At 47.3% G+C, this 27,938-nt stretch overlaps 1 protein-coding gene and 1 long non-coding RNA gene across 14 annotated transcripts in view; one reads left to right on the top strand and one right to left on the bottom strand.

Annotated features, from left to right (window-relative positions):
* Positions 1 to 16,641, top strand: part of LOC139361169 (uncharacterized) — a 131,742-nt gene extending 115,101 nt beyond the window's left edge. For 5 of the 8 annotated variants that reach the window (XR_011618735.1, XR_011618734.1, XR_011618732.1 and 2 more), the window contains 4 exons: positions 7,286 to 9,252; positions 12,682 to 13,488; positions 15,028 to 15,191; positions 15,585 to 16,641. This is a non-coding gene — a long non-coding RNA (uncharacterized lncRNA). Of the gene's footprint in view, positions 1 to 7,285; positions 9,253 to 10,493; positions 10,687 to 12,681; positions 13,489 to 15,027; positions 15,192 to 15,584 lie in introns of those variants that run through there. The other 3 variants (XR_011618733.1, XR_011618738.1, XR_011618739.1) reach the window with 3 other exon arrangements.
* LOC139361168 (disco-interacting protein 2 homolog C-like) overlaps positions 1 to 27,938 on the bottom strand; it is a 194,068-nt gene that overhangs the window by 4,036 nt on the left and 162,094 nt on the right. The window contains exons 4-7 of one of the 6 annotated variants that reach the window (XR_011618721.1): positions 27,465 to 27,683; positions 23,707 to 23,841; positions 18,885 to 19,024; positions 7,363 to 7,459 (exon numbers count right to left, since the gene is read on the bottom strand). Coding sequence is in view for 2 of the 6 variants with exons in the window: in XM_071089646.1 (XP_070945747.1) it covers positions 7,401 to 7,459; positions 18,885 to 19,024; positions 19,238 to 19,374 (336 nt within the window). In the remaining 4 variants the exon portion in view is untranslated. Of the gene's footprint in view, positions 1 to 7,362; positions 7,460 to 9,173; positions 9,258 to 15,184; positions 15,534 to 18,029; positions 19,025 to 19,237; positions 19,745 to 23,706; positions 23,842 to 27,464; positions 27,684 to 27,938 lie in introns of those variants that run through there. The other 5 variants (XR_011618722.1, XR_011618723.1, XM_071089646.1 and 2 more) reach the window with 5 other exon arrangements.

Consider the following 27,938-nt stretch of genomic DNA (forward strand, 5'->3'; position numbering starts at 1 on the left):
TTCTGTGAATGCCCAGATCCTAAGTGCTCACTGTACTGGTGCGTGGTGTCGAAGAAGAAACCAGGGCTTGGGGCCGGGTCTATGGTGCAGTGTCCGCGTTCCCATATGTGAGATGAGGGCCATAACACACGGCCTAGAAGGTTCAGACTGTGAGATTGAATGGATCTGCCCACTCCTAGGAAGCCTCGAGTCTAACTCGACTTGGGCTGGTTTTAGGGAGATGCTGGCAGCGCTGTCCTCACAGGGCACTGGGAGGGGCTCTGGCACCGTCCCTATCAGGTGTCTCATGATCAGCCTAGCTTGCTCATCTCAGAAGCTGCTGGTCGTGTTCTCGTTCCTGTTGTTTGTTGTGTGTTATTTCGGTTCTGTCCATGTGGGGACCTAGGAAGTTCCACAGTGAGAGGAGAGCCACTGAGCCACCTTCCTGCCTGGACACCAGCCCCACGGAGGACCGTAACTGTTTGAGGTTGGCTTCTGCTCCTGGCCTGACCTGTGGAGGCATTGATGCAGTGGTACTTTCTAAGCTTCTGGGGCACACAGTGCTGTTGTGTGGATCCACAGGTCACTGTGGCGTCCAAGCACGTGCTCCCGGAGGAGAGGACTCTGCGGGCACTGATAGTGGGAGCTGGCTGAGAGTCCAGTGAGTGAGACTCCCTGTGATGTGTACAGCTGCCATCTGCGCAGCCCCTCCTGACGCCAAGATGGTCGTGTGATAAATGCACAAAGCGCATCTCCAGCAAAAAGCCGCCGAGTGTCCACATCCAGGATATCCACCACGGCGGCTTTTTGGTGTTAATACGATGAATGTGAGTAGCAGGTGGTCTGCGTTCTGGGTGAGTGTGACTGTGCCACTGCAGTTTTGTTCTCATGTCTTGATGAGCATGAACGATTCCTGACGAGGGTAGGTAAGGATGCTGTGATCTGAGACTCTGCAGTATTGTAGCTTGAGGAACCAAGGAGTTTTTCTCTCTTGCAAACTCATGAGGGAGGATGTTCCAGGCTGGTGACTGCTCCATGAGGTATTCAGGGATCCAAGTTCCTTTCAGACCCCTGCCCTACGTTCCCAAGAACACGGCTGTCCTTGCTGTGGTTGGGACTGGGTGATTGCCACGGTGGCGGGGGGAGGCTTAAGGTGAAGAGTGGCCATGATTTACCTAATCTGCATAATGACAGGGAGCCTGGGAGTGAAGTGTAGCCATGCCCCAGAGGATGGATGATGGATGTTGGTGAATGACTGGCCCACCAGTCACCGCAGCTGGCCCCCGGATGGGAAGGATGACTGATTATGCCATTCAATGGTACCTGATTCTTTCAGATTTGACTTCCTTATGGATTTTCTGCTGTAAAGAGAAGAGAGCCTGTGGTTCTAGGCCAAGCATCTCACTCATCTCATAACATCTTGTATCCCTTAGCCAACATTTTTGTCAAGTTTTAGAAGTCCTATCAAACTGGCAAGCATTTCTCAATTTGGTTTAACCATTGGATTCTATATCTGTGTCTGCATCTCTATTTTACATCTATGTGGTTATTTGACACTCTGTAGTACCTTTGTAATAGGTTCTATTTGGTGGAAGTTACTTTCAACAAACCCTTGCTGCTACTTGAATTTTCAAGGTTGCAAGTAGAAAGGAGAATAAAAACCACATCTTCTCTAATTTTAAAATGTGTTGTTCCTCGAATCACACCAGAAGTACAAATATTACAAATTACAAAAGTAATCAGAATCAAGGTTAAGAGATTTCTGGGTGATTCTGGCTCATCAGCAGTATTTGCTGAAGAAGAGCAACACGCCAAGAAGCCCGGGAGGGGAGAGTTGGGAGGCCAGACTGTGACTTCAGAGGTGCTGTTGCCTCAGGGAGAGGAGCTAGATGCAGAGAGGATAAATGGCCACAGTTGTGACCACCGCCATCCTTGCCGCGGTACTGGGACCTTTGTGAGCTGAGTTATGAACCAGATGAAGGCTGTGCAGGCGTGTGAGAATCCAGGCCAGACTCGACGGGTGGAGGCTTGGCAGAGTTGAGGAGCTAGTGAGACACCCCCCACAAGGTGGGGACTAATAGCCACCCCTTCTCCTTCCGCTGGCTATTAGGGGCCATGGTGGACTCACAGCCTGTTTATGATATTGTGAGTAATATCATCTCCCCCTCTGGAAATTATGAACTCTTTCACAGATGGGTGTATACCCTCAGTGTGTACACTATCAGAGGGTGTACATCCGTCTGTATTGGGAGTAATATCATCCTCTTCCTCCCTGAATGTTAAGAAGAATATCCCAGGATTGCTTCTACTCCTTGCATTATTGGGTGTCATATCCTCCTCTGCCACATAAAAATTAGAAACAATATCACTGGGGGCGTGTACACCTTCTGTAATATTTAAAGTAATATCATCCCCTTCCCTCCAGGATCATGGGAACAGTATCCCTGGGGGGTGTATACTTTCTGCCATATATGTAATATCATCCCTCCCGCCTAGAAACGTTATGAAGGACCATCTCACATGGGGTGTGCAACCCTTGGTGCGATATTGGGAATGCAATTATCCTCTTTCCCCCTTGCATGTTTGGAAAAATATCAGAGTGAGTGTACCCCTCCTGCCGTATGAGGATTACTATCCTCTTCTTCCTTTCTGCATATTAGAAAGAATATCACACGTGGGTTTGCACTTTCTTCGATATCTGGAGTCATGTCATCCTCTCTCGTTTTGAATGGCAAGAACAATCCCTTGGGGGGAATGTACACACCCTGCCATATTGGGAGTAATATTACGCTCTCCCCCCTTTGATAATTAGGAACAACATCCCATGCTCTCTATCCCTGGATATTAGGAACAACATCACAGGTAGGTGTACACCCCCTGCGGTATTAGGAGTAATAATATGATCAATTATTAAACATCCATGATCGATATTAACAATTATCAATGATATTAATAGGATACTGTTATGGATAATTATTTTAAATATATGATTATGCATGCTTAAAATTAATTGTTAATATTGTCATTTTATTACCAGCATCACTTAGTATTGATTTAAGTAACATTAATTGCTGATATTATATTATTAATAGTGATATTACTATTGATTATTAATGCTAATCGTTAACATTTTTAGCATTTTACTATCTTTATTGTAATTATTAATATCGATGATTACTCTTAATTTTTCTCATATTTATTAATATTAATAATTAATAGACTTGTTCCTGATATCCGGCGGGGAGAGGATATTACTCCCGATATCAAAGAAAGTGTACACCCCTCTATGATGTTATTCCTAACAGCCAGGGGGTAGAGGATGTCATTATTGAAACTATGGCAGTGGGTGTCCATCCGTTCGGTCGTCTTGTTCCTTATATCCTGGGTGGGAGAGGATGATACGACTCCCAATACAGGAGGGGGGTGTACATCCTCCTGTAATATTGTTTTCTATATGCAGGGGGAGAGGATGATATTACTCCCAATATCGCAGGGGTTGTACACACCTCTTGCGATATTGTTCCTAATATTCCGAAGGGGAGAGCATATTACTCTCAATATGGCAGGGAGTGTACACCTCCTTTGTAATATTGTTCTTAATATCGATGATGGGAGAGGATGATATGACTCCCAATATCACAAGAAGTGTACGGCCGCCTGTGATAGAGTTCCTAACATCTAGGTGGGGAGAAGATGATATTACTGCCCATATCACACGAGTTGTAAAATCCCTTCGATATTTAGCCTACAATCCTGAGGGGAGAGGATATTATTCCCCATAGCAAAGAAGGTATACACCCCCCTGTGACACTATGCTCAATATCCGCATTGGGAGACGATGACATTAAGCCCAATATCACAGGAGATGTACACCCACCCTGGGATATTGTTCCTTATATTGAGAGGGGGAAAAGATGCTATTGCTCCCAGTAACGCAGGGGCTGCGGCTGTACGCCCCTCCTGTGATATAGTTCTTAATATCCTAGGGAAGAGAAGGTGATATTACACCCAATATCTCATGGGCTGTACGGTGTCCGCTCAGAGATGTGTGGGGCTCTCTTACACCAGTAATTCCTTCTCTAACTTTAGCCACATACTGGTCATCCAGGGGCCTCCTAAAATCCAGGAGCATAAAAACAAGTGGAATTTCTGAGAACCAAAGATGGCACTTGGCTCTGGTTGGGCTGCCACAGGCAGTTTTGTGAAAAAACAGAGATGTATTTCCCACAGTTCTGTAGTCTGGAGGTCTAAGGTCAAGGTGAGTTCAGGGCTGGCTCCTCCTAAGGCCTCTCTCCTTGACTTTCAGATGGCATCTTCTCTTGTGTCCTCGTGCGGTTGTCACTCTATAGATGTGTGTGTCCTGATCTCTTCTTACAAGGGCATCAGTCCTAATGACTTCGTTACCTTCATCACCTCTTTAAAAGGCCTATCTCCACATACAGACACATTCTGAGGTCCTGGGTTAGGACTACAACCTGGGAATCTTGGGGTATGTAATTAAACCTGAAGCAGATGGGGTCTTATAAACTTGTGTCACCCAAGCTCATGCCAGAGCCCCATGAGGGAGCCCCAGGTCCCCCCTTTGATATGGTTTAGCTGTGTCCCCACCAAAATCCCGTCTTAAATTCTCATGTTTTGTGGGAGGATAGAAGTGATAATTTGACAGCAGAGAAGACAGTTGCTGCCAGGGAGGGGAGAGGGGACCCCAGACCTCCAAAGGTTGGAGGGTCTCGGGCCCCGGGCCCTGGGCAGAGCAGGCAGCCCCACCCCTGTGACACCCCTGATGACCGCTCAGTAGTTGGAAAAGGTGGAATCATATGTAGAGGCTGGTTGGGGAGATAGGAAGTTGTTGAATGAGTTTTTAAATATTTCCATCAAAATTCTTACTGCACCCTTGGTGTTGATGGGGACTAGTGGCTTCACCAGGTGCCTGGCTTCTTCCTGGCTCTGACTCTGGGAGCCTGGCCTGGCCTAGGGCTGCTGGTTGGATTCATTGCTGGCAGCAGGTAGAAGGTGGAGGAGGGAGAGGAGCTGTCCTCCCTCCTCTCTTAGTCATGCCTGTCCACGTTAGCAGCCCCTCCCCAGGCATCCCTTGCCCATGATCTGGGGAGTGCTATTCTCACTTCCCTTTGGGCCCTGCCCACCGATCTCCAAAGAATCCCGTCGGTGACTCCTTTTAATCACCTCTTTGTCTGTGACAAAGTCTTCTGGGGCCTCCTGACTGATCTAAGGGAGAAGCCTGGCTATCTGTGCAACTTGTTAAAGTGAAGTGAGTCATTCACACTGGCATGTATCTACAAGTCACACAGCTTTGCAACTGGAGTGACTTTAAGCTCATCGAACCAAAGCTTCCATGACAGATGAGGACACCCAGAATCATAGGATAGAAGTGACTTGCTCCCATCTCGGTCGGCCAAGCTGAGACTCAAGGGTAGAGTCTAGCAAAGCACACTTCGTCCTCCCTTAGAAGAAAGATCCTGCCCGCACGGCTCACCTCCACCTACCCTAGGTCTCCCCCACCCTCCCTTAGAAGGAAGGTCTTAGAAGGCAGCACATTCAACTTCACCTACCCTAGGTATCCCCCACCCTTAGAGGGGAGTCTTTGGGTCAGTCGCAAGACTACTCCGGACATCTGTAAGAACAAATAGTTTCCAGCACAGTCCTTTCCTGGGGTCTGCCTTTTCTCTCTGGGATGCTTGGAAGTTGAAGGGGTCAGGCAATTGAAGTTCTCCCTGGTATCTCAGGGGCCACTGACACACAGGAAAATGTGCTGCTCTGCTCGCTGTTTGACTTTGATGGATGCAAATTTGTTCTAAATGAGCCTGACATTCATTAGCATGTAAACATGTTACTGGTGGCGGCTCGCAGGGCCACATGCTGATGGATCTCGTGGGCTGTCCCCGCCGGACACCACCAGGCTGCTTGGGTCTTTGCTGCTTCTGCCAAAGGCTCCAGATGTTGTTTTTCTTGCACTATGAAGTAGGCATTTTAGCTACAGGGATATATATATATATATATATATATATATATTTTTTTTTTTTTTTTTTGAACAAAAGAAACAGACAAATCTGTGAAAAGAACTTGAGTTTATGTGCCGACCTACTGGAAGTAGCCTCTTAGAATGTCAGCTGCTCACTGTCTGCTTTGACTCCCAGGCAGTTCTCTGTGTCCTGTGGCTCAGATTCTGTGGGACTGAATTATATATTTCATTCCAGTTCTGCTCAATATTTCCCCACAAGTAGTGTTTAGGATGCGACTGATGCCTTTAAAGATATCTGCAGCAGGAATAGTGCAGAGAAAACACTCCATGCTAAAATATTTTGAGCTGAAGGCAATTAAGAAGCGCTCTGGCCTTCCCTCTATTTTCTGAAAAGCACACAACATAATATTATACAAAGAAAAAAGTGCCCTTTCTCCCCTCTCTGCCAGAAAGCACGCAGGTCAATCTCTGCAGACAACTTCAGACCCTTATCGTTCGGGAAACGGCACCAGAGGAATTTACACAAAAATCTATCATTTATTGGCCTTCCCACAATTTGTTGCCCCCAATGACCCAAAGTCCTTTTACTTTGTCTTGGCACTTCTATAAACATTTATTATCCTTGTTGAAGATGTTATATAAAAGAAAGCTCTGAGCTGTCTTTGAGATTCCCTCATTCCCTGTGTATCTCCCATGTATATATGAAATATACATGCTAATAAGCCTCGGTTTGCTTTTTATGGGGTTCATATGGTTTTGTTATAGGAACCCCAGCCAATGAAGCTAAGATGGGTGGAAGAAAAGATTACATTTTTCTCCCCTGTAGTAGCATTGTTCTAGCAGTAGCTTTTTTTTTTTTTTTTTTTTTTTTTTTGTAGATTTCTGTTGAACACACACACGCGCAGACACAGCAATGTAAAAAGAAGTGTGGGGAGTCCTGATGAAATTTTAGGTCCCAGAGATTCCTAAATATGTTGGGAAGTTGTCTTTAAACATTGATTTTTTTTCCCACATTTACTCTCATATTTTTGATTCTTTTTTTTCTTCTGAGATACCATTTCTAGATTGTTTTCCTACATTTTCTTGCAAGTCCGAGAGAGTATGCTGGTTAGTAGTGTGTCTAATGCACCACCTCTGTCCTTGTCAGTAAAGAAATGTAGTAATTGAGAGGGATATGAGGGTCACACTACACAGGGACGGAAACACAGATATGAAGTAAATAAAAACACGTGAAAACCCAGCATTTCTGGAACTCTCACCTACTCCTGTGCCGATATTCATCCTTCAGCTTTGCCTCCGTTCTTCCCTTCTTTTCTCATGCTATAGGGTCTGCTTTGGCGATGTCATCTACTTTCATTCTTCCAAAGTCAAGCTTCTAGCTTTGGTTGGAACTGCAGACCCATTGACTCATTCAGCAAATACTTTGTAAGCACATGGATAGTCACTGAGAATACCATGGTTCACCAACATGACCGTGGCCCCTGCTCACGAACCTGCGGCCTGATGGGGAGAATGGACAATAATATGACAATCACTCTAATGGGTTTCTGATGAAGAATTGAGGAAAGCGCACCAAAGAAAGGGAAGCGGGATTCTCTAAATTTATGCTGTAAAAGAACCTGGTGTATCTTGAGATAAGTGGTAGAAAATTGATGCATTCTGGAAGGTATGATCCCCTTGCAGTCTGGAGAGAAGTAGAGGTTGATTGTTGAGGGGGTTGGAGTGTAGGAACACCACGGTCTAAACAGAGATGGGGGTGCATGCAGAATGCCTCTTGCAGCAGGAAACAGGCACGTGCAAGGAAGTAAGCACGGGAGAAAGTGGCACAAGACAAGAATGAAGGCAGGCAGGCAGGGGCTGGGAGATGATGGTAGATGCTTTATTCTCTTAATAACAGCGATGGCATGCTGTTGAAAGCACTTGGAGGTGGGGAAGTGGGTATGACATGGTTAGTGTTTTTAAAATTATCACATTGTCTTACCCAACTCTACTTTTTTTTTTTTTAATTTTTAAGTTCTTGGATACATGTGCAGGTCTGTTACATAGGTATACATGTGCCATGGTGGTTTGCTGCACCTATCAACCCATCATCTAGGGTTTAAGCCCTGCTTGCATGAAGTATTTGTCCTAATGCTCTTCCTCCTTTTGTCCCCACCCCCCAACAGGCCCCCGTGTGTGTCGTTCCCTTCCCTGTGTCCATGTGATCTCATTGTTCAACTCCTACTTATGAATGAGAACATGCGGTGTTTGGTTTTCTGTTCCTCTTTTAGTTTGCTGAGAATGATGGCTTCTAGCTTCATCCATGTCCCTGCAAAGGACAGGAACCCATTCTTTTTTATGGTTGCATAGTATTCCGTGGTATATACGTGCCACATATTGTGTATCCACTGTATCATTGATGGGCACGAGATATCCTCTTAACATGTGATCCAGCAATTGCACTCCAGTATTTATCCAAAAGAGTTGAAAACTTGTGTTCACAGAAAATCCTGCACATGGACATTTATAGAAGCTTTATTCATAATTGCTCAAACTTGGAGGCAACGAAGAAACCAAAATGTTCTTCACTAGGTGAGTGGATAACTAACTTGTGATATATCCAGACAATGGAATATTCTTTAGCACTGAAAAGAAGTGAGCTATCAAGCCATGAAAAGACACGTAGGAACTTTAAACATGCACAGCTACACAAAAGAGTCCCATCAGAAAAGACTAAATACTGTAAGCTTCCAACTAAAGGACATTTCGAAAAAGGCCCGACTATGGTGTGAAAATATCCATGGTTCCCAAGTGTTGGGAAGAGGGAGAGATGAGGTTTTTAGGATTTTAGTGCAACTGCTGTGTACGATGCCATCATGGTGGATACATGTCATGACACATTTGTTCAAACCCATAGAACCAGCACCAAGACGGAGCCCTCATGTAAACTGTGGACTCTGGGTGACAATATGTCAACGTAGGTTCTTTAGTTGTTACAAATGCTCCCTCTGGGCAGGAGAGTTGTTAGTGGGGGAGGGTGTGCATGTGGGGGAAGAGAAGGCATATAGAAGGACTCTCTGCACCTTTCCCTCAATTTTTCTGTGAACGTGAAACTGCCTAAAAGATAGTGTATTTTTTAAAAATAAAGGAAACAAATGGAAACAAAAAGTCCTCACAAAAATCAAATGAGAAAATGATCACACTGGGTGCTTCAGGTCAAAATGGAAGAACAAGGGCTGTATTTACCATCCCACCTGATGACTTTTTTCTCACTGCTTTTCAGCATTGTTCTGGAATCTAGTCAGTGCAATAAGGTAAGCTGAAATATATAAAATGCACTCTTATTAGAAAATAAGATGTAAAATATCTGTATCTGCAGGTGACATGATCACCTGTGTGGAAAATCTCCTGAAATCACAAAAAGCCACTAAAACTAATAAGAAGTTACTTACTAATAAGTGACTTTGGAAAGTTTGCAAGATACAAGCTGAACACACAAGCAATATTTATGTCTTTATACACTGGCAAAGAAATAATTGGAAATGGAAATTAACAAAGCAATATTATTTATAGCACATCAAAACATGAAATACTTCAGACTAAATCTGACAAAAGATGTGTAAGATCTATACACTGAACAGCCCGCAGTGATGCTGAGATAACTAAATAAATGAAATTATATACTAAGTTCATGGATCAGCAGGCTCAATATTGTTAAGATGTCAGTTCTGCCCTTGTGGATCAGAGGTTTAATGCAATTCCAATCCAAATCCCAGCATGATTTTGTTTTACTTTTTTATTTTTCAGTAGAAATGAACTAGCAGATTCCAAAATGTGTTTGGAAATTTAAAGAACCCAAAAGAGCTAAGACAACTTGGAAAAAAAGGTGGAGGACTTACCTGAACTATCAAGATAGTGTGGTATTGGTATAATAAGAGAAAACTGGGTTAATGAAACCTCCTAGAGGGTCTAGTAATAATCTCACAAACATGTTACATATACGTAGTGGATTTTTGAATAAAGGTTCAAAGACACTAAATTAGAGAAAGGACGATAATGATGATAGAAGGATTAAATACCATAGGCCAAAAAGAGAAAAAAGAGCTCCTGCTAAATATCTTCACATTGTTGATGTCACTCATGCAATTCAATTCACATTTTGCGTGTCTAAAAGTTGAACAGACCTCTTCATTCTCTTTCCCCAATTCACTCCACAGAGATGCTGGTGTCTTTCAGTGGAACTTGGAAGTTTGCTCTTCTTTTTAAAATGACTCTCATAGATACTGTTTACGCAAGAAGTTATGGGACTATAACTTACACATACTGTTCTAAACCTTGGGATCACATATTCCCCTTTTTCTCTACTTACCGTTTCTAATCAGTTTCCCATTTCCTCTTTCTCCTTCATATTTACACTGCATTCCTTTTAGTTCAGGTCCTTGTTACCCCACTCGATTTCTTGATGTGGTCACCTGAATGTCCTTCGTGTTTCAGCGTCCTGGAATCCTTCCTTCATGACCCTGAAGCACTGCCCTCCAGACCCGCAGGTGTGACCCAGAATCAAGGATCTCAAAGCCAAGTGGGATCTGAGAGGCTATCTAGACCAATCCTCCATGACAGACGTATACCTTTTGATGACTTCACTTCAGAGCCCAAAATATTTGCACTGCAGGCAGAATCACCGAAATCACTTGATGCGATGTTCAGTCTTCCCGTGGTATTTTCCTATCTGCATCTCCCTACTTTCGGTCAGCCATTTCTCACTCATGACACGGAATCCTTCATTCACAACACATTATTATTGTTCTCCACACACACTCATTTGTTTTCTGCCTGGGTTTTTTGTTACATTATTCCCTCTGCTGGAAATACCATTTTCCAAGATATGACTACAGAATTTTAACATATTCCTCAGAATGATTCACATATCACATATTCTACCAAATGGCTGCAGATTCTGTCACCTCCTCTCTTATCCTATGGCAACCTGGAGAACGTTCTTCTCTTAGCCAATAGGATTTATCATGGTCCTTCTTTATCTTAACAATAGTTTAGCGGGACTGAGAACTGGGAAGTAGATTTTTCTCTCAGGGCTGAGAACTGTCTTAGTTTAGCAGATCTCTCTGGGGCTCCATTCTGGTTGTAGAAAAGCAACCCATAGGGCATGGTGGGGAGGAGAAGGAGGAGAAGTAAGCTGTGTTGCATGAAGATGGACAGTTGTGACCCTTACTCCGGGGTTGGGAGTTGAGGCCCCTAGGAAGGAGAAGCTGTAAGGATGATGACGAGGCATAAAAAGTGATACAGGCCGGGTGTGGTGACTCACGCCTGTAATCCTAGCACTTTGGGAAGCCAACGTGGATGGATCACGAGGTCAAGAGTTCAAGACCAGTCTGACCAATATTGTGAAACCTGTCTCTACCAAAAATACAAAAATGAGCTGGCTGTGGTGGCACATACCTGTAGTCCAGCTACTCGGGAGGCTGAGGCAGGAGAATCACTTGAACCTGGGAGATGGAGCTTGCAGTGAGCCAAGATCATGACACTGCACTCCAGCCTGAGTGACAGAGGGAGACTTCATCTCAAAAAAAAAAAAAAAAAAAAAAAGTGATGCATAGTAACAAGACTGCCTGAGGAGAAGAGGCAATCAGCAACCTTCTCCAGGGTGGGATGGCTGAAGACCCTTTAAGAACAAAGGTGTCTACTTTCCTTCTTTAGGTTGCTCTATCGTGATTTAATGAACCCTCCCAATTTACTGTATTCAGTATTTGGTATGAGTCAATTCAGGGGAATTCTAGAAAACATAGCTGGCTGTTATCATCAGGTTAATGTAGATTGGGAGGAAGGGAAAAACCCCAGGAGGCACGTAGGAAGGACAATACGTGAATATAGAAACTTGAAGTCAGTTCACCCTTCAAACAAAATCCAGTTTCCAGAAGACATTGTCAGGGCTGCTGGGTCTTCTCATCTGAAGATGGGGGATTCCAGATAATAATTATACTTGAATCTCACAGGATGGGGTGATCACCACCAGCTCTCAAATGGGATGAGTTACAATATCTTCTATCAGGAGGCGGTAAATAAGAGGTTAGGTACACGTCTGTAGTCATCACAATTTTGTCAAGATTGCTCTTTTTACTTCCTTGTCAGAGATGGAGAGCCTGATGCTTGTGGAAGTGATTGGTTCAGGGTCTCACCATCAAAAGTGGCAGAGGAAAGATTCCAACATGTTTTAAAAGCTGCAAACTGAGCTGACTCCCATCCTTGCTGTCATACCGACTTTGAGATTTCAATCCTCCTGAAGGCAGGAAACTTATTCCATTTGTTTTTATACCCTCCATAACACTAGTGAGCAAGTTTTGCTCAAAGTAACATGGAATATTTTGCTGACTCAAGGGGAAAAAGTAAGAGACTTAAATGACACCATCACAAGTCAACATTCAAGGAACAGAGACAGATTTAGCATGAGCTGTCTCAGTCAAATCAACATAAGCATGCACGTTTATCCTTTACATGGGGGTAAGACAGCAAACACAATTGCAAAAATGAGCCAAGTGTAAAACATTTGTCACAAAGGGATGGATTTAGACAGGAGAGCAGTGAAGTAGGTTATAAAATGGTCAGCATAATCCATTTTAAGGAATTATTAGCTGAAACATGCAAAGCATTTAGGATTTCTGGGAGAAGTGTACAAACACACCAAATGTTTGTCCGACATTTTCTTCACTGCTTCTGTCTTTCCACAGGGCTGGAGATGATGTTGACCAACGGCCTTGGGAGGAGGGGTTGCAGCTGAGTCCACACCCTCTCAAACTCCTTCAGACTGTTTGTTTTTGTAGACTACTTTACCCTTAACAACAAATCCTAAGATTTACTCAATCAGTACAGCAGTCGTTGGCCAGAGTTCAAATTTCTGATTCGAAGGAATCTGCACTCTGCCTGCCAGGATCGACTATTAATGGCTTCGTCCGTAGAGGAGCTATGTCTTTGCTCACTACGGAATAGTATTGAGGCTTCGAAAGGGGTATTTTGCTGGTCACCTCCTGGTCATCCTTCTGCTCACCAAGAACAGATACTGTTCTCAGCCCCTTACATTGACAAGGTCGTTTAATTCTCACATAGCCCTTTCAGATAGATGCGACTATTACCCCCATTTTACAGAGGAGGAAATCAAGAGGCAGAGGACATAGGCGAATTGTCCCAGATCACAGAGCTGGCCACGGAGCTGGGACTTGCACCCGGCCAGCCTGGCTCCAGAGTTCCCTGCCCTCCTCCTGTACAGCACGTGTGACCTGCAGTAATCACCGCCCAAACAGGCAGGCACTGCAGATAGCCAAGCACATCTCTTCCGACTTCAGCACGGAGGAAGGTTCGTTTTCATTCTGGTGTTCAGCTCGGGACTGTGTTTATCACCACAAGGACGCACAACCCAGAAAGCTCAGTCACGTGACGTTGCCTTCTACGGTCATGGTTTTCTACTTTTTGGCCCCATTTTCCTGCCCACTTGGCCTGCTGGGACGTGAATGATACATTACTACTTCTACAGAATGCAGGTGAGCAGGTGGCATGGCAAGGTGGGTTATTGGACAAGATTTCCTGACAGCTGGAAGCTTGGGGGAGACCCGCGGTGGCCCCTTGTTATTCTTCCCTCTGGGGTCGAGCGTGAGTCCCTCGTCGCTGGTGCCAGGCGGTGTCACAGTTTTTAGCACCCCACAGCCAGGGCGGCTTCTCTGTCCAGCTCCCCCCGCCCCGCCCCGCCCCGCCCGGCTTCTTTAGTGAGAGAAGTTCTCTGACTTGGGATTTTGCAGTCAGAAGAGTGATCATTACAATTTTCATTTTGAATATTGTGGCCCTGCTGGACTGCGGTGCAACAGGCTCTTTCATGAAGATTGGCAGAGATGCTAACGGCTAGGGCAGCAGGATCAACGGGAGCGAGGAGGACTCCTGGGATACAGCTCTTAGCTCCCCCCGGAGGGAGCCACAGAAATGTGAATCTGCTCTTCACATGGCCGTAGACTCTCCCGTGTCCTCCATGGAACCTGTGGAGGCAGCGTTAGGTGCTGGCCGTCTCCGGGGTGTGAGCTCCGTGAGCAAGAGAACATCTGCCCTCCCACCCCCATTTCCGCAGCTGAGTCCTCTTGCAGTTTTGATTTTTAGAATGAACGCAGCAACCTGCCCCATTCTGCTGATGCTGCAAAAAGGAGCTGGAAAAGAACGTGCACAGCTTCTCCAGTCTTAGTATTTGTTACCTTGTAGTTTGGGAAACTTTGGCTTGAAACTTGGCTGTCCTAGTACAAGGATGTGCTGAGGATTCTATGATCCTGCTAGATTCTTCCAGGAGGTCAAGTTGAAAACGAGCTAGCTGCTCTGCCTCTGTCATTCTGTTTCTCTTTCTCTTGTCTGTGTCTGTCCCGTCTCCCGGTTCCTCTGTTCGCCTTTTCCTCTCTACTTCTCTCTCCATCCCTCCCTCCCTTGCTATTACTCCAAAGAATATTCTTGTTGAATTTGTTTCTCCATATCTTCTGCCTTTCCTTGGAATACATTCCTAAGAGTCTACTCATTGTGAAAAGCAAACGGCCTTTAGATGTTTTCCAAATCTAACAGATGGGTGTCCTTTCAGACAGAGCTTCATTTTACACTTTTATCAAGAAGCCCAGGGCTCCCTGCTCGCCATGCTGCAGTCGCCCTCAGGAGGTTCATGGAGAGCAGAGGCCTTGGGGCTACATTAAGGGGTGTATTTTTTCCAATGTCCCGAAGCTATACTTTTGGGGGGGGGCGTTGAAGTAGGAAAGTGACATCAGCACTGCCTGTATGGCATGGGTTGGTCAAGTACAGTGTGCACCCGACCCCCGGACTGGCTCTAGGTGGGGATAAAGGACTTCAGTTATTACAGGGTGGGTTGGGCTGGCGGCTGTCCAGCTCTGGGGACAGATGCGTCGGCTTTCGAAGCCCAGGTAGCACCTGTCTGAGACTGCACAGCCCTCCTCACCTCTTCAGTTCCTGAAGGGAAAGACCCCAGGAGACTGAGGAGAAGAACGCTCTTCCATTTTCAACTCACCCACCATTAGGGTTCTGCCCCCTCTACCCTCCAGCTCGCCAACCGTGAAGTTTCCAGGGTCCCTGGCCAGTCACTTGCGGAAGCCTCGCTCTCCAGGACCTCGGGAAAGAGGCACCCTACTCGAATGCGTGCTTCTCCAGGAATATTTGCTCTGGTAATAGCTGAGAATAAAAGGCATGTCTAACAGTTTGATTGCAGGTGGGTGACCCCGGGGCAAGTGACTTTGGGAAGATGGGGCTGGCTGGCGTCCTGTGTCCTGACTTTTCTTCTGAGCCTCTGCAAAACCACTTTTGAGAAAATTAATCGGGCTGGGTACTCCTGGGTGGCATTTTCTTCTAAGTGAAAATCTGTAGAATTCCTGCATTTGCGGGAGCTGGGGTTTTCTGTCATGACCTTGTGGGGAGAGGGGCTGCCCTTCTGTGTCCTGGCAGTGTGGGGCCTGTTTCTTATCCAGACTTACCCAGACTCTTCTTATTCAGAAGAGTCAGGTGCCTGGCCAGTGAACTGCCCAACTCAAATTTGTATGTCGCTCGTATCGACCTAAAATGAAATAATAATGAACTCTAAAACATCCCATTTCTGGCATTACAGAGACCTAGGAAGGGAAGGCTTATAGCCGGCTTCTTCACAATCCAACTGGAAGTAGGGTAGCCGGATCCTGGCATCCGTATCTCCTGCTGGGTGAGGGTCACAGGATCTCAGCGCCCAGGTGAGGCAACGATGTTGAAAGAGGCTTCAGAAGAACTGGGCCAGAACAGTGGAATCAAACGGAAAAGACTGGAAATTCAATCAGCTTGGGGAATGACCAGAGAGCGTCTGTTGCCCAGCAAGGCTTGAAAACAGAGATTCCCAGCAACAGGGCCATAGCAAAGCTCTCTCAGCACACCTGCCCCGGACCGTCAGCTGATGAGAGCTTGTGATTGTGCCATCCAAGGAGACGTAGCTATTTGGTCTTCAGCTGGTTCTGGGCACAGAGCATCTAAGACCCTTGGAATCTTGCGAGTGGTCAGAGTGCCTTTGTGTAGTCGGGACAGGCCTGGGAGCTGGGGCCCCCTAGGCAGTTTCAGGGTGGTTCTCGGGTTCAGAAAGACCAAGGCAGGACTAGAGGGCTGGAGCTGTCAGTCTCCAACCCAACCTCTGACCTGGAGGGAGAGGGCTGGAGATGAGTCAATCCCCAATAGCCAAAGATGTCATCAACCATGTCTACAGTGACACCTCTAGAAAACCCAAAATGGTGGGGTTGGAGAGCTTTCAGGTTGGGGAAAACCTTGACATTCTGGGAGGGCAGCATTCCCACTCCCCAGGGCCAGAAGCCCTTGCACTTGGAACCCGCCCCCACCCACCAGGCCTGGAGCAATGCACCTCTTCATCTGGCTGTTCACAGGTCCTTCATAACGAACTGGTGAGAGTAGGTCAAGGTGTTGCCCTAGGTACCGTGAGCCAGTCTGGCGCGTTATTGACCTTAAGTAGAAGGACACGGCAACCCCGATTTGTAGGTGGTCATCCAGAAGCAAGCGAGACCTGAAACTTGCCATTGGCGAAGCGGGGGCAGGCTCAGGGGACTGAGCCCTTGACCTTGATTTTTCCTGTTGCAGCAATATGTCCAATTTCAGAGCTGAAACATCAATAAATATTTCAACTGCTCTAACGTTAGTGTGCAAGTTGTACTTAGGGGTGTAACATCTGCCATTGAGATTTGGGGAGGACCCTCAGAACCAACCTCAGGGCCACCTGCCACATGGACATCAGCACTGTGGTGCAACTTGAACTCTGCAAATCAAGCCTCTAATGTCTTAGGGGAATCTGAACCTTCGATTTCATGCCCCGTGCAAGGTGAGTCCTTCCGAGAACACCCCTGGAGCACTTCGCACATGGTTCAGTGCTGATCAGTTCTCAATGATCTGTGCCACCAGCACTTTGATGCTTTGAACAACAACGTCCTATATCCCCCCCAACGGCAAGCTACAGATCTGATTAGCGAGCCAAGAGCCTCACGCTTCAGAGGGGTGGAGTGTGCATTAGTGACAGCTGAACTGTTTAGAAAGAGCCTGAAACAGCCAGCACCCGCTGGGCTGGAGTACAGGTGCCTAAATAGTGCAACAGCGGACACATAAGCTAAACTCACAGGAAGAAAAATTCACATTAAAATTACACTGAAAGATTCTTCACCCATCATATTGACAAAAATAAAAGTCAGCTAATAGGGCAGATAAGGGAGTGGAGAAAGAAGTGCTGCTGTTTACCGCTCAGCAGGGTGTATAGCCTCACAGGCTTCAAAAAGACAATCATCGTAAAAGCTACGTCGGTAGTTCTCTTTGAAACAGAACTCCCACTTCAAGAACTGTTTCCATTTGCCACGAAGGGGTCACGCACCGCAGCAGCAAAAGAGGGACAATCACCAAACAGGGCTGGCTCAAATAACCTTAGTGCTCCCACAACGTAGCACTGTGCCACCTCGAGAATAGCACGGAGCTCGTTACATGCTGACAAAGGACCCCAAGATATAAAATATGCGTGTGTAGGCAGTCTATCACATCTGTCATGTTTCTGTCAGTTTCTCACATCTATCATGATGTGAGAAAATCCCCAAACCCAGGGCAGAAAATTACACACAGGGTGGAGGGCGCACGCTTCTGTCCCACAGCCCCAGGTGCCTCTGACGGGGAGCATGGGAAGCTCGCGGTTGCTCTCACAGTCACAAAGGAGCGTTTCCATTGTGTCCTTCAGAACTTTTTGAAGATTTTACCATGAAGCTCCATTTATTTGAAAACTAAATATTAAAGAAAGGGAGCCAGGGGGCCTGGCCACAGCTGGGGGGCAGGGAGTGGGCTGGACACAGGGGCTGGAGGGCTGGAAGCAGAGGCAGAGCCGCGGGGATGTTGGAGGGCGTCCACAGGGAATCGGGTTAGTGAGGCAGAGGGAAGCCCAGGGCTGCCTTCATTTCTTTTATGCCAAACCAGGCGAACAGAAAGGCAAGTTTCTGGAGCGCCTGGCCCCAGTGCAGCTCACCATGAAGGGGCATGAGGGGTTTGCCTGTGTGAGACTCCACGGGGAGGGGGTCCCTGCTGAGACCCACCTGACCTGGCGTCCTGCACCCGCTGCTGATGGTGGCAGCACTGCTCGCACGGGCATGGCTACCCTGCTGGGTTGAGCCCACACCCCATGCCTGGAGGGCTCAGCAGGAGACACAGGCTCTGGGGTCCCCAGCTGAGAAAAGAGCCAGATTCCCTTTCAGCGGCCAGAGAGCCAGGAGCTGATGCTGCCTGTGACCCCATGCGTTGAGCGCCAGGTGTGTGCACCCTGAGAATGGTAAAGTGGCTCCTGGGAGGTGCCTGGGCACTCCTTGTGGGGCTGGTGGGAGGCACGCTGGGCCCTGCAGCTGGGCGCTTCCTCACGCATCTGTGGAAAAGGCTTCTGAGACTTGGAAAAAGGGCTCTACTGCTGAAAAGAGGCTTCATGGTCACACAGACTCACATTCCTAGGTTTTCACACGTATCTGCCATGGGGGCAGTCAAGCTTGGCTGTTCCCACTCTGACTGGTGCCTTAAGGTGATGGACGGGCACGTCCTCTGGGGCAGAGAAGCGAAGCTGCCCAAGCACCAGTGTGGACACTGCACTGGCCCAGAAACCTTCCAGGGAAGAGAAGCCTGAGGCCCCACTGTGCAAAGCTGCTCTTCCCCATCTTTTTGATCATTTCCCAGGACAGGGAACGCTGCCTCAAATGTCTGAAGCCTGACAAGGGCTTCAGAAGACTGGGAGTGAGGCTCGCAGCCAGAGGACGCACCGTAGGAACGTGGGAACGTGGGAACACGGGAATGTGGGCTTTGGTGATGTGTGTTAGAAAAGCATTTAATAACCGGTTAATCTGTGCGGCTCGCAACGCACACTCACCTCCAGGCATCACGAGGCTGACATCCTGCATGGTGAGCACGGAGAGCTTCTCTTCGGAGTCCAAACGAATGACTCCATAGGTCAGCCCATGCATGGAGAGGACGCCCCAGCCCGGGGGCTGGTTACTGTCATCCGTGGGCCTGCAACGACAGTTTTTAACTTGAATATGTAGGGGCAGACAAGCCATCACAACCACAGTTGTGCAGTCAGCACACACGCGGCAGGCTGGGCACCCCTGGGAACAGTGCCGGCCACCCACGTGGCCGCATTAGGGGGTGCTCGTTCTGTTTATGAACGGCTGCTGGCGAGTCTACTGCTTCCGCCTCTACGTTCTCAGGGAATCTCAAGAATACCTGAAAACTACGAAGGCAGCTCCTCTCCTGACCTCTCTTTGCAGGTCCTGCACACACCGGCTCTCTCTGTCCTCCCAGCTCCTGCTCACTGCATGGTCTGCTCTTCCAGTTCCGCAAACGTCTGGAAGGGGGTGCATCCACTCCAAGAATGCAGACAAAACCACTGAACAGAAATGATGGAAATCCTGACTGTTCAGCCTCAATTCAGACGCAGGCTGTCTGGGCGTATGCCCAATTTTATATATAAGAATCTAAAATAAGATTGATGCTGTGCCATTCTGGCTGCCAAGTTCTCAGGAAAATTATTTGGGTGGCAGGCAAGCTGTAGAATGAACTGTGGGTCAGGAGAAGGGGGTCCACAGAAGGCAGGTTTCAGAAGACCACTGTGCACATGTGCACCACTCTGGGGTCCGCCCCACCTCCTCTGCCGGACACCCCAGCTTGCCCCCGCTTTGAGGCTTCTGTGCTGGTTCTCGCTGCTACTCAGGACGTTCCTCCGGCAGACCTCCGCACAGCCCTCTCCCTCCGCATCTCCAGAGTTTGGTTCAAATTTGAGACTTCTCATCCCCTCAGAAAACACTCCCCACCCAGCGTGTCCACCCCATAGCACACATCTCTGACTACCTGTGCGACCTCCTCCCTCAGACCCAACTCTCCAGTTTGTTTTGCTCACTGCTGCATCCCAGCCCTGGAAAATGTCTAGCAATAAATTTCTGCTGACTGAATTTGTGAACAAATAAGTTAAAATCTAAGATCATGGATTATATTCCTGAAAACTAACAATTCCTCAATGGTTATCTAAGGGAGTCACCGCAATTTAGGTACACATCACATTTGTTTCTGTAATTTTCCATATATAAATCTTTAATGCACTTTACACTTAAAAGCTGGACCTAAGCTTGCTGTTTAACTTTAAAATATTATGGTTTATAATGAAGCTGAAGACATAAATGAGGCAACATAAAAGTTAAAATTCGCAAGAGGAGATCTCATTTGAATGAATTAACTGGTGTACTGAAAAAAGCATAAAAGACTCCTGATACAGAACTATTCTAGATGTAAGAATCAAAAAGGATAGAGCTAATCAGATAGAAAAGTCTGCCCAAGTAAGAAAACCCACACGGAACCACCTAGATAGCGTGAGCTCAAATCACTGGGCTTTACATTATTCTCCTGGCCTTTACTTCCCAGAGACCTCAAAAAAAACTAAAACTCCAAAATGAAAACACAGTGTTGTCAGTGGTCCTGCCACCATTCCCTCACCCTAACAGTCCTCTACAAAGATCGATGTGGGAGTCAGGAACTGTGAGCTTCAGTATCTGCTGTGGGTTGAATCGTGTCCCTGCAAAAGATCACCCCTCATATCTGTGACCTTATTTGGAAGCAGGGCCTGTGCAGAGACAGATACCCCTGGACTTACAATAGGGTTACAACCTGATAAACCCATTGTAAAGGTGAAAATCGCAAGTTGAACCACCTTAAGCCAGGGCCATCTTATGATCAGGTTAAGATGAGGTCATACTGGGTTAGAATGGACCCTAAATCCAATGACTCGGTCCTTGAAAGAGGAGAGAGAGGCCCAGACACTGCGAGAAGCTCACATGATGATGGAGGCAGGGACTGGAGTGACAGGTACCCCATCCAGGATCGCTGAGCACCCGAGGCCGGGTTGAGTCCTGGGACAGGTTCCCTCAGCACCTCCAGAGGCCCAGCCCTATGATACCTCGGGGTCTCCGACTTCACCCTCCAGAACTGAGACAAGTGTCTGTTGTTTAAATCACCCACTGTGTGGTACTTTGTTACAAGAGGCCGAATACACTATCTTAGTGATGAAAATTTAAGGTATACTTAGTTTTGTTTTAAAAAGCCACATGAAGATGTACCATATGACCCAGCCATCCCATTACTGGGTATATACCCAAAGGATTATAAATTATGCTGCTATAAAGACACATGCACACGTATGTTTATTGCAGCACTATTCACAATAGCAAAGACTTGGAATCAACCCAAATGTCCATCAGTGACAGATTGGATTAAGAAAATGTGGCACATATACACCATGGAATACTATGCAGCCATCAAAAAGGATGAGTTTGCGTCCTTTGTAGGGACTTGGATGCAGCTGGAAACCATCATTCTTAGCAAACTATCACAAGAACAGAAAACCAAACACCGCATGTTCTCACTCATAGGTGGGAACTGAACAATAAGATCACTTGGACTCAGGAAGGGGAACATCACACACAGGGGCCTATCATGGGGAGGGGGGAGGGGGGAGGGATTGCATTGGGAGTTATACCTGATGTAAATGATGAGTTGATGGGTGCAGCACACCAACATGGCACAAGTATACATATGTAACAAACCTGCACGTTATGCACATGTACCCTAGAACTTAAAGTATAATAATAATAAATAAATTTAAAAAAAGAAAAAAAAAAGAAAAAAAAAGAAAAAAGAAAAAAATAAAAATAAAAATAAAAAGCCACATGACAGCAAAACGCTGGGCTAGCCAAGATTCAGAACACTGACCTGCCGGGCAAGAGGCTGGGAGGAAAAGTCATCTTAGGGCCCAATGACGTATGTTTTGTTATCTCCATTACAAAATCCCCCCCTTTTTATCTGAGACACGGTTTCACTCTGTCGCCCAGGCTGGAGTGCAAGGGCGCACACAGAAGCGTGGTGTTCAGGCAGGCACAGAACACAGGCAGGCACACAACACAGGCACACAACACAGGCAGGCACACAACACAGGCACACAACACAGGCAGGCACACAACACAGGCACACAACACAGGCAGGCACACAACACAGGCACAGGCAGGCACAGAAGCGTGGTGTTCCCCGCCCTCCCACACACACACCCAGGCAGGCACAGAAGTGCAGCACTTCAGACACACAGGCAGGCACAGAAGCGTGGTGCTCCCAACACACAAACGGGCCGGCACAGAAGCGTGGTGCTCCCAACACACACACAGGCCGGCACAGAAGCGTGGTGCTCCCGGCACACACAGCTGGGCACAGAAGCACGGTGCTCCTGACACACAGGCAGCCTCACAGCCCCACCTCGCCACAGACGTTGTGTCCAGGGTCACCCCTTAACTTCTGACCTGGTGGTGCTGATGCATCCCCCTACAGATGGCAAACCAATGCCCTACTGCTACCCTCCATGTGCCAAATGGTTCTGAGTCATGCATAGGGACTCAAAACTCACCACAAGCCTATGGTTATTATTCCCCAATTTGAGATGAGAAGACTCGGGCACGGAAATGTTGACTTCACCGCCCAAGGGAGTGGTGGGGCTTGGCAGCACTCAGACCCAGAGGACAGCCTCTATTCCCAGGACACTGAGTGCATCAGTCTACTGCTCTCTTTTTATAGAAACTTGAAGCAAAGAGTACAACCAACGCGAGCACATTCTTAGTATGAACAAGGCAAACATCACAGTTCAAAGGGAAAGTGCCTGTTTCTGCGCCAATCCTGTGCCCCACAGATAACCACTATGGAGATTTTTATATGTCAAAGTTTATACTCTAAGATATGCAGTTAAGTATAAAACATGTATGTATAGCAATACATTGCTTTTTTAAAGAAAAGCAGAATCGAGATGCTTCTTCTATGTTGGCAGAGAAGTTGAGTGTTGGGAGAAGCTCAGTGTTCCGAGAAGCTGAGTGTTGGGAGAAGCTGAGGCAGGGCTTCCATATCTGACATAACGTAAGAGTCTTGGAACATGTCCGGGGTCCAGGGTCTGAAACTCCTCGTGGCCTTTGGAACACCAAGCTCTGTGCTAAAGGGTGGAAGGCTACCCTGACGCACCATTATCTAAGCCCAGGGCGTACACCTCCCTGTCCACTGTGAGTGTCGGGGCTCTGATACTCCTCCCTGTCTACTTGTTGGGGCTGGGATAGGCCTCCCTGTCCACCTGTGAGTCCCATGCACTGCAAGATGATGCTATGCCAAAACTGCTCCATGAGGCTTCACACAGGGGCATTGTGTTTCATTCACTGCTAGGCTCTGCACTGACTTTTATGACCCCAGGAAGGACTGAGACTTAAATAGAATAAGGGCTAGGTGATACAAACGGCCGCTGTAATCAGAACATACCAAGACCAGGCCACAAGGAAGGAAGGAGAAGCCCCCTGCCAGAGCCTTTTACCAAGTCGCTGACATCTCTGTCCAACATGGATAAAAAGACCCTTTTTCCTCCTAAGTCTAAAGCAACATATCGGCCCATCTGGCAGTAATTCTGTTGTACATTTAACTTCATCTTGCTCTTCTAAGTGACTGTTCATGGTCTGAACACCTGTACAAGAATTTCTCAGTTGCTGAACCACTGTTAGTTATTCAGCAGATAAAATGGCAGCAGATTGCACCCCAGGAAGAAACACACCCAGTCACGGGCACGGAACGGGACATCAGCACAAACCGTTTACCAGAACAAAACGCATCTCTGCTTTGGGACGTACCACCGCTGGTCTCCATGAGCTCGGCGTTGCCATACTCGGGCGCTGTCCGGGACCCCGTGGAACCCTGTGGTCGCTCCATCTGTATGGAGTGCTCTGAGGTGTACGTGGTTACGTCAGGAGGTGCAGAATGATTTTCTGTAAAGAAGCACATCATGAGTGTTTCTGGTGGTTGTGGCGTTTGCTCTGCAGGTTGAGCAAGCCATAACTTAGGAAGAGACCGGAGTGCAGGCTCTCACCCTGGGGTTGCCGTGAGAAGCCAAAGCCGATCTCAGCCATGTCTGCCACAAACACCCGGCACAAAGGGGGACCCCAGCATAACTCATGTTGCCGAAAATGGAGTAGAGTTCGGTGAAACCTCAATTTCCTAAGAGGAGCCACGTCAGCGGCGTTTTTACTAGAATAACGTTAGACCGGCCACGGCAGGGCACCAGGAACCGTGTGTGTGTTTATGGAAGGGTCCTGTTTCCTGTCAGCCACCGTCGACACAGCCCAGGGCTTTACTGGCGCTTTGGAGCCCAGGGCCTGGAAATGGAAACCCAGCACTGGAAATTTCTGGAGATTTGGGGATGTCCCTTAAGCTCTCCGTGCCTCAGTTTCTTCATCAAATGGGAACAGTAATGGCTATGACCATGTAGGGTAGTTGGGTGGATTACATGAGTTAACACATATACAGTTCATAGGATTTTCTTTACAAAAGGGGGAGACATCAAGAACTACTATTATTTGTCTTAGTACAAACAATACTAGTCATTCAAAAAACCACCTTTACACCCTAATGTGTACTAAGGACTGCCTAAGGCCAATGAGCGCATGGAGCTCTTTCTCTTACAGCACCCCGTGGAGAGAAAGTCAAGCCGTAAACGGCTAAATGGGGAAAAGCATGCTTTGCTAGTTAATGAATAAAACGTTGAGGAAGATGTGTCAAGCAGCCCACTGACGACGCCCGTCACACCTAGAATCTTGAGGATGGGCGCCACAGTGCGGATCTGGATTCTGAATCCTGCTTTGACAGAAGCTTTTCAGGATCACCCACCACCGTCCCACGCAACAGAAGACACAGAAGCGTGATATTCTGTGCTGCTGAAAGTGGTGCTCATCCTCAAAAGCCTTTCTTCACCGCACACTGCCCGTGTCAGCACCCGCCCAGAGGCCATTTAGGCGGCGAAATCAACTGAACGCACAAAAACAGCACAAAGAAAATCGAGGCACAAAAGAGGCCATGAAACGATGCTCCTTTATGATCCGAGAACCGGGTGGAGTGGGGGTGCTGAGCCGCCTGGGCACCGCGTCAGCCCCTCCTGAGGGTGTCAGTCTGGTGTCACAAGTCGATTTGGCAACGCCACTCACTTGGAACCCGTGACTGAGAAGAGAAGAATGATCGGCTCTCACTAAGGGGAGGGTCCGCCACACCGTCCGTCAGTGCCACGACTTTCCACCTGGAGGCAGGCCACCCGACTTCCTGCAGAACCAACCCTCAATCCTCAGCGGACTTGGATGGTAGCGTCTCGGAGGCCTCCTCTCAGCTCCGAGGTGTGAAAGCGCTGCAGACAGCTTCTAGATGGACAGCGGGTAAAGCAGTAGAAAAAGAAAACTAGAATGCGATTTCCTATCTTATGCGAAACTGGCTTGACTGTGAAGATATATGTGAGATGTTCCTACTTAACTGCTGGCATAAATTGGTGGAAAAAAATCCACAAAGGACTTGAGATTTCGCTTCAACAACAAGTAGAAGCGCGGCCAGCTCTGTGAGACTGGGTGACCTGGAGTCTGCAGCCCTGGGCTTTTCTCCCCTCCGATGAAAGCAGCCTCTGTGGCCTCTCCTTCCATCCCTTGGACGGGGTGGCCAGTGTGACTATGTTGTGCCTGGACTCCTTAGAACTCTCACACGCATGCGCACACACGATCACACACGCTGAGTTCTCATTCACAGGCTTCTGATTATCTCAGAAGGTCACATGCACATCTGACTTTTTACTTCTCTTGTTTTGCCACACAAAATATTTCTCCTCTTCAAGTTTCATTATTTTGCCACGGCTTTTCCAAAAAAAATCCCAAACTTATAGAAAATGTCAAGATAGTCTATGAGGATTACCTTTGTGCCCAATTAGAAATTACCGGAACGTGATCACCTGAGAGTTACATTTGGGTCACACTGAGCCCTGATGTACATGAGTTAGGAGCCCCTCACAGTTTGGATAAATTAAGTCTTTGTACTAAAATTTCCTCCAGTATTGCAAGGGTCAACCCACAAAGGGAGGCCCAAGTGCAGTGCTTCATTTGTTCAAAAATATGTGTTTTCCAGGTAAGATTCTGTGCATTTCCTTAAAATTGAATAAACTCCGAGGATACAAATGCTTCCACCAAGTGGCAGAGGTGCTGTCTGGCCTCCCCGTTCAGGTCTGGCAGAGCCTCGACCACTATCCTGGGATCCAATATACACATGGAATTTTAATATGGAAAAATATGTAGAAGTCACACATTTCTGTTCAATGTTCAACCTACTGTAATTTCAAGTATAGGTTATTAATTCACATAAATGAGTGTACATGTTCCTGAAACTGTGTCAAACTGAAGTGTAATACTGCTTTGCATTTGAGTACTACTTTGCAAACTTTTAAAGAGTATTTCTGTTTTCTCCTTTATACCGACAACAGTTGAGAGAGAAAAATTATTTTTTTCAATTTTTTTTCCCTCACTCAAAGCCTAAAGCAGGAGAAGGGACTTCAAGATCCCAGCAGCAGTTATTGGGAAAAGTGAGACAGACCAGCTCTCCTGACAGCAAACTCCTGTTCCAGACAGAAAACAGCTGACGCTTTCAGTGTCAGTGGGCACCGAAGGGGCTGGGACCCAAGTCAATCCCAAACGCCTCTGGGTGTCAAGGAGTCAGTGATCTAGAAGTGAACATTCTGGGGTTCTGGGGCGTCTGTGGGCTATCTGATCACACATGACGTCCACCTGCTTCCCACTGAGGGTTTTGCAGAGATCAGGCTTTCCTGTGGTAGCTGATGCCGGGAGGGTCTGAGCCTGTGGCTTGTGCTCCGTTATCGGCAACATGGTACACAGTCGTCTCCGATTACTGCTTTAATAGAGACACACACCAAATCCTAGTCAACCCAAGTCCCATACTTGATGGAAAACATGTAGTCCTGAACCATTCAAAGGCAGAGCGACAGAAGGCTCATCACCGCTCCTCCACGCGCCGGTTCTACTTCTAGTAATTCTCACTTCACTCCTTTTCCACGGCATCTTCAAACGTTGTAGGGCAGTGATCCTAACTTCGTTCTTTTTCTAACACAGAGGATCTCCCTTGTCATAGAACCTACACAAAACAGTGCGCCACGCCCAAGAAATCTGAACACCTGTGGCAGACCGCAGCGTAAAGCAGCCGTGGTTAAAGCCCTCGTTTCCATAAATGACTCCCGTGGTCAGGAGGAGCACACTTTAAAACCCTGTCCTGTTGACTGGGACTGTAAAGGTTTCACAAAGGAGCATAAGTGAGAAGAAAAGATGGGAGTGGATATGGCTGCAGGATTCCCCAGTAGCAAGGCCCCTGGAATTCCAGCTGTGGGAGGGATCTGGGCATGAGAAGCAGTAAAGGAGATTCCAGAAACAATCCAACCGAAGCACCCCAGGGACCAGAGGGGCTCTGCGCTCTTTCCACCAAGGGATTCCACAGCCATGATGCAAACAGAGGAAAACCTGCACCCACAAAGGCATTTACACAACAGGCACAGAAAGACACTGTGAAGCGTGCTCACCTATGTGGGTCTGGGCCATGACCTCCGCCAGCCTGTGGGCAGCCCTGCTGCCCCCGCTCTGCATGGAGGACGAGGAGGTGGAGGAGGTGATGGACGTGGTGGAGCCATGGATGGCCTGACTGATCCAGTGCTCCATGGTGATGCAACCCTGGCTGGAGGTCGGGGTGCCTTGGGAGTCCCCCTGCACTGAGCCTTCATCTTCTGAGCCAGAAGAGGTATCTCTGTAAGAAGAAAAACGATTTGCTATATATTGCAGCAGAAACATGCACCACAATCTCAGTCCCTCAAACACAGATTTACTTCACGCAAGTCTGAACAGTTGTTTAATGACTTTTTGCCGTAGACACTCTTGAGAATTTAAACCACTTTTCAGATAATGAACCATTTATTCTAGCATAATGAATTTTGCTTCCAAAGCACCTTATACAAACATGCTATAAGATGTTTGATACTGTCATCTCAAAGATGCACTGA

This window comes from Macaca nemestrina (assembly GCF_043159975.1).
Source record: "Macaca nemestrina isolate mMacNem1 chromosome 14 unlocalized genomic scaffold, mMacNem.hap1 SUPER_14_unloc_1, whole genome shotgun sequence".
NCBI lineage: Eukaryota > Metazoa > Chordata > Mammalia > Primates > Cercopithecidae > Macaca > Macaca nemestrina.